The sequence below is a fragment of the Plectrocnemia conspersa genome, unplaced genomic scaffold (genome assembly GCF_051122295.1).
Source record: "Plectrocnemia conspersa isolate PC_06_02 unplaced genomic scaffold, ASM5112229v1 ptg000014l, whole genome shotgun sequence".
NCBI classification, from domain to species: Eukaryota; Metazoa; Arthropoda; class Insecta; order Trichoptera; family Polycentropodidae; genus Plectrocnemia; species Plectrocnemia conspersa.
The window spans coordinates 21,617,713-21,625,066 of NW_028277178.1; the positions used below are offsets into that span (position 1 = coordinate 21,617,713).

General features: G+C 32.0%; 1 protein-coding gene across 1 annotated transcript; it reads left to right on the top strand.

Moving 5' to 3' along the window:
* The first annotated feature begins 272 nt into the window (after window positions 1-272).
* Window positions 273-909, top strand: LOC148226504 (peritrophin-1-like). Its single transcript, XM_088204080.1, has 2 exons — window positions 273-448; window positions 510-909. Exons 1-2 carry the CDS (start codon window positions 407-409, stop codon window positions 792-794), a joined length of 327 nt encoding a protein of 108 aa, XP_088060206.1. The 5' UTR covers window positions 273-406; the 3' UTR covers window positions 795-909.
* The last annotated feature ends 6,445 nt before the right edge of the window (window positions 910-7,354 follow it).

The following is a 7,354-nucleotide window of genomic DNA, read 5'->3' on the forward strand; positions in this document are numbered from 1 at the left end:
AATAGTATATAAACCGCAATGATATTATTGAAGCATCAGTTTAATACTTTGTTTCAAAGACAATTTGATACAGAGAATAGAACAGCAAAAATGATCGGTAAGTCGATTCAAGAATTAATAACTAATAATAGTGTTTTAAAACATTCAATGTATTATACTATGTATAGGACCTACAGCATTGTTTGCATTGGTGCTAGTGGCTTCTTTGGCCTTGTCTGAGGTAAAATATATAATTGTTGTGTTTGATTTATATTTTATTAATCATACAATTTTTTTATGTCATAAAACATAGGCCCAAAAACCATACATATGTTTTACTTCCAATGTCGATCCTCACGGTGGTCTTTTAGCTCATGAGTCTAGTTGTAGACATTTTTATAAGTGCAACTACGGAGAACCAGTATTAATGGCTTGCCCCAATAATCTTATGTGGAATGATATTTATAAGGTAAATTCATTATTTATATACTAATTGCTTAATAAATATAAACGTAAAAATAAAATTACAGGTGTGCGATTGGCCAATGAATGTTAAGTGCGGAGTAACCCCTCCTCCACCAATAACTACTCCTGATATAAACAAACCATGTGGATACATTCCTCCAGCAAATTGTCCCGTTCATGATCCCAATGGACTTGCAGTTCACTTGCCGAACCCAGATGATTGCAGGAAGTTCTATAAATGCGATTGGGGAAAGGCCTACTCCATGGATTGTCCAGGTGGCTTGCATTTCAACACGACTTTACAAGTTTGCGATTGGCCCAGAAACGCAAACTGTGCTTGTAAAAACTAATTCACGATGACAACTGCTAGGACAACTCCTGTGTCATATGAAGCCTAATAAATAATTACTAAAAAATATATAAAATTTATAAATATACAATATATTATCTGCAGTAAAAAAATATTTTATTGAATATAAATTCTCCTTGATTAAAAAAATATTAAAAAAGAACTAAATAAATTTTGATTCATTAACGTCAAACGGCACATTCAAAACAAAGCACGTAATTCGATTAGACCGTGAGAACAGAATTTTTTTAACGCGTTAAAAGCGCCATAAATTTATCAAACTTTTTTTACAAGATTGCAGGCCCGTTAATATTCTTTGAGGGCCGATGCCAATTTTGCAAGTGCTATTATATCTGAACTAAAAATTGCTACTAAAAACTGCTTGTAAAAAGGACAATAATATTCGGAAAAAAATACAATTGTTCTGTAGTAGTCTTATCGCATGTACAAATCGTTATGATTTAAAGGTCACTTTAACGACTATTTGAACTAAAGAAAAGAGTCTCAGAAGTAGAGCAACACGTTGCATACTCACACAACAATGGAAGAGAGGTTTTGTGACTAAATAATTCTGTTAATATTAGGAAATATTTTACGAGATAATAATAACACATCTGTCCCAAGACAAAATATTTTTTTTAAATATTCTACAAAAATAATCGGGACTGGACCTTGATAAATTAAACTTTATCTACTTGCTATCTATAAATTGTATAATCATCCGAAATTGCCTTATGAGTAACCCGGCGTCAGAGTCAAACATATTTCTTAGACGTAAAAAATATATATGTATATTCCGGCAGGCAGTCATAATGCGAAAAGCGTTGGAGAATAATGTAGGTAGACCATCTGCGGTCCCCATAGGCATTTTCATCACACCGATTTTCCGAGTGTGGATGATGGTAAGACCGGGCAAGGGAGTGTGGGCTGTGGGGTCGGTCGACCGGAAAATCCAATATATCCGAAGCAGCTTTCCCACGGCAGACCGACGGTCATTTTCCACCGCCGGCTTCTTTCAAGTAAATGTTTAACGTGGTGGAAAAGCAAACACGCATTTTGACGAACCTTTTCATAATTTTTGATATAGGGGCCGGCGGAGGTCGCAATCAAAGGCGAAAATGAAAACGTACGATCTTTCAACTTGTACGGCAGCGTAAAGTCAAAGAAGATCATTAAATATTTGTGTTTTCTTTCAATTTAAAAATATGTACAACATGCCGCTTGTGCTGGTTCAGAATGTTTATTAACATGGCCGTCTGTCTTCTCCCGAGAATACAGACGACCGCAATGCAAATGCCAATTCGCCGCTCGCTTTGCGCAAAGTGTATTAAGAGGTTCAACCCACTTATAATATAATGTAAAAGTCGCTGGAAACTAAAATTTAAAGTCCATATTAATTATATTTAAGCTTGATGGTAATATATAAGTATATCTTAATTATTTTAGCTTAAAGCTAATAAATAATAATTACATTATAATTTATAATATATTACTTTGACATTATATTCGGTTGCTATAAAAATAATTGCGGCTTTTTAAAAGTACATTTTTTAGACAATATGCTTGAAATATTAAACTAATTTTAAAATTAGCTTTGCTTCATATTGGACTATTAAATTTAAAATGAAAATAATCGAGTAATAAAATAGTTTTAAACGGTTGATAAAACAGTAGAAACTGCTCATAAACTAAACAATGCTCTTGGTGTAGGTACTGTTAAGGTACGAAAGGTGTAATGATTGTTTTAAAAAATTTGCGCTGGGGACGAGAGCTATGAATATAAATAAGGTCGTGGCGTTCTGCTTTAGTTAATAACGAGCAACTGAAAACGTTAGTTGAATGTGAACTACGCACAAGAATTTGGAAAATTATTTGTAAATAATCAACAGTTCCAAAAAAAAAATACTAGAGAAAAAGCGTTACGACATCATAACTTACGTTATTCCACAACTAAAAATGTTTATTCTTGACAAAATCCAATATCGCGCTATATAGATACCAGCTAAGCATGAAAAACTTGCTGGTCTAAAAAAATTATTTACAAGATTGTCAAATAAATGACTACTTATTTGTACTTCATCAACTGTAGCCCGTGTATTGTAAATACATCAAAAAACCATAAAACATTTTCCAAGATGTTTTTTTGCTGCCCAAGTCACTATTCTAGATTATGAAAGAGAGAATTAAATGTTTTACAACTGCTTCTCTTTATAGCAAGAAAAATTAAATATATGTACAGCAACCAGTGATCCACTTACCACTAAATATTTTTTTAAATTTATAATGTACGACGTGGAATAATAACATATTATTTTTAGCATTTATTTAATTGTAATATTACACAATCAACATTTGTCTAACTTGTACTTTAAACTGTGCCTTATACGTTAGTATATCCGAACCACACATCCAAGTTTAGAGCTCTTCGTCGAGACATTACAAAGGAAATTGGTATACGTTACACAAACGGAAGGGAATTTTGCGCTGACGTCACAACTCATACGGATATTTTAAATTTTCCACCTCAACGTAAATGTATGTTAAACTTTTACATACACAATTGGAAAATCGAGACGATGGAGTAAGGCTTCTTCTGATTCCGGATGACGCAAAACCATAAATGTCTTTGTTGGTATAATAATTTCGAAAATAATTTTATATCAAATTGTATTACTAGCAAAATATAGATAGATCTACTTTTTTTATTAAAAAACTTTATCTCGAGTTTTGCGTCAATTCAAGATAACGTCTTATTGACGCGCAAAATTTATGGGTCCATTGTCAACGCGGAGAGTGCCGCTTGAATGTGATCATCTCTACAGAGTTAAGTCACGCATGCCCTCGGCCCTTAACTTTTGTAATGGACACTTAACTTTTAGACCTCTTAACTACGTGACAAAAGTTTCTTCCTTCACACATCAATTCCTGTTCCACTATTTCTGGTCGTTTATTCTGTGCTATTTAACTTAAAACTTGCTCCAATACACATATTTTTTTAAATCATTTTATCTCATATATGTTTAATAAAAAATCTTTAAAATAAATCCGGTATATATAAAATATATTAAATAAGCTATACACAGTTATGTACGTATGTATTGTATGTATTGTATATTACTACTTGCTCATTGCAGTACCAATCACTTGCGAGTGTTATCAGGTGAATTGATGTGCTAAATCAGATGTACTAAATTATTGTAAACACAATCGAAACGTGTTCAATACATGATTAAAGCAAAATTGGTCAAGGTTACTTTCTCAACAAATCTAGTTTCTACAGGTATTTAATATGGTAATCTTTGTTTTATTATATAAATATTCTACTAAGTATGTACATATATTGATGGCAGCATCTCTCGCACCTGTGCAGGCCTATGGCTTCATACAACATACGCAAATATTATTTATGGACCGAGTACACGAGCTTCATGGCCGGTAATACGCCCTATATAAATGTACGCGGCCGCAGTCCGGTATTTTATTAGCCCTGAATAAAACGACTTGCGCTTATGGTGGAAGAATTATCGCATGGGAGTTTCAAACCACAAAATTGTTTTAAATGATAATTACTGTTATTTTTACCTCTTGCCTACAGAGTGACTATAAAATAACCAATAGAATAATCGAAATTTTGGCGTAAGATAAAATCTTACGTTTAAAGATCTACAAACTTTATGGACAATGTATAGATATATCCAGAAATATCTGAAATATTAAGCTCTTGTATATTGCGTTGGGTTTGAAAAAGTGATGTAGAAATGTAAGCTATATGTGTACATAATGCTTAACAGATATTTTCTAGAGTTTAATTATTAATTTCTCTTACTCGTGTGTATGTAGGTATCATTTCAGATAAAACGATGGCCTAAATTCATTATTTCAACGATTAGAGTGCAAAGCGACGTAATTAAATACGAATATTTCACGTTTTGTATCCACAATCCGTCGGGTGCTCAAATGCAAATTAGTCCCTCGTGCCGAACGATTTTTGGAGGCGAAATTGTATTTGCATGCAATTTTCGACGTGTGCCGCAAAAAGTGCCATTCATCAATTGTCATCCATTTTCACTTAACACACCCTTCAATCGAAAACAATATCCTTCCGACGAAATCCTTAAATAATGACGCGCAGGAAGAAAAATCGACGTGCCAGATGCGAGCCGTTTTTAATTCGAATTTTCGACGAAAACGCTTCGAATTCTACCGGAATCGATGTATTGAATTCCCGTCAATCACCGCGCGGTGGTCCATCCGATGAAAAATCGTTAAAGTATGTAAAAGTTAATATATATGGTAATTTTTGACACGCGCCTAATATGTACTACATATACACTTACCTACATATAACAGGGTGAATAGGAAGTAGAAGCAACTTTACATTGATTTTGGCAATCCGCCTAGCAGTGGCTGGTGTCGGTGCAAATTTGTGTTCAACGTTGGCCCACATACGTTACGCAACCATAAATACAAAAACGTAATCCACTTACTTGACTATATACAAATTAGATAGCTATTTAAAGTAACAATGACATACAACGATGCGTCGGTAGAAATAAAATCAAAACATCACTTAAGATGATCCAACATCAAAGGGCAAAACATCTGGAATTTTTTTTTTAAATAAATGCACAATAAATTACATTTAATCTGGTTTTGAGTTTTTAAGACCGAGTAAATGTCTTTTAGCCAATAAAACGATATGTGAATATGTATTGTATATATTAATTACATTTAAGCAAATAAATTGATAAAATGCAAGTATCTAATAAGTTTTAGTGAGAAATAAAGTGCTAAAGTTGAAACCCAAGTCGTGAAATAGAGTGATGATGCCTTGGGTTCCAAGAGATTTGAAGTGCCAAGTGTTTTCTAAAAACTTTTTTGCGACAGACTTATATTAAACAAATAATCCAAAGAAGACTTTTATCTTTTTTGTACGCCCCTATCCAAAAAAAGTAGTTTTTGCGCATGCGCTTTATTCGGGTACCTTGGGGTGCTCAGCCATAATGACTTTTTGTCCATATTAAATTGTTTGCAATAAAGTAGTCGTTCTCACGCGTCTAAATAAGGATAATTTGTAGTGTTTGTATATGACAATGACTTTGAAACGTTAAACCACTATGTTAGGATATCAATACTGTGTATTGTTGTTATAAGGGTGAAAAAGTGTGTTTTTAGAATCCCATTTGTATATGATTGTTTATGTCTGAAAAATCTCATGTAAAACTTTTTTTTATTTACGATTTTTTACAAGTAATTGTGTTAATATGTAAATATAATGTAATAAAACTAGATTTCGGCAAGCGTCTCACTAGCTAAGAAGTCCCATCCCCAAGTTCTCAAACCTCAAAACTTTAACGATCATTTGAAAAAATGAAAATAAAAATCATCCCGTCTCGAAAGTAAGACCACACACACGACGGAAGAGAAATCTCAATAATTGCATCTGCGCACATTGCTATTGTTTTTCGAACTTTTGGTTATCGATCGCCAGAGATACCCTGGCGATCGATAACACACCGCAGCGGGTGAATTATTAACACAACAGTTACACCTAGACCGTTGATCGTTCATGACTGAAAAAGTGAGCGAGCCCTAAATCTTCTTCAAAAAAGGCCATATGTATAAAAGGCTGATACGATTTTTAATTCTATATATTTAGCATTGTATAATTTTTAGCATATTATTATGTCCATGTAACAATTATTTTAAGTATTTTTAAATAGGCTGTTTCAATCATTGTACTTTTCGTTTTATTTACTTTTGCTATTGTTTATGTTACTAAAAAAAATTATGCATATTTTTTAAAAAAAGATCTAAATCAAATCTGGAAACGAATAAAGTGGAAAAAACTAGTTTTCCCAATTTATGTAACACGCGTTGATTGATAATATTTTAAAGTTATTTTTAATAATTTTACTCATTACTTTTATTTTAATGCTTTAGTTTTTGAATAAAATAATATATATTATATTACAAGGAAACAACATTTCCTTATTTATAAAACAATTATATTGATTTAGACTTTTTTTTTTAAATTATATTATAACTTTTTAATGTCAAGCTATAATCATAATAAACCTTATTTTTAACTATTACAAAATATATAATAAAAAAAAAATCTTATAATACTGTATTATTTCTATGGCGCGCAAATGAAATTTTTCTTCTCATCATAAGCTAAGTCAATTACTGACGTCAAAGGGCGATTATCCAATATTAGGCTCTGTTGCATTATTCATTCTCCATAAGAACCGGAAATTCCCGGAAAGAAAAGATCCTCATTTGTACAAGGCGCGTTAAGTTAAAGGTAAGCAGACTTGACGGTGAATAAATGAATAAAATCTATTAAGTTAATAGCGAAAATTTCTTTCACTACCTTATTTTTTACGCAGCGCTCGTAAATTAAAATAAATAAAAATTATGTACTAATATATTTATAAGAATTTTTTCAAGCTGAAGAAAAAATAAATACAATAATTTATTATGCAGGGTAAATGAGACATCTGTTATCACAATACGTAACTTTTATAAGAAAAATATTTATTTACAAAAACATATTAT

Excerpts from the sequence above, each read along its gene's own strand:
- LOC148226504 (XM_088204080.1), top strand. The coding sequence starts at position 407 with ATGGCTTGCCCCAATAATCTTATGTGGAATGATATTTATAAG. Across the intron at positions 449-509 it reads TGTGGAATGATATTTATAAG|GTGTGCGATTGGCCAATGAA; the intron begins GTAAATTCATTA and ends ATAAAATTACAG.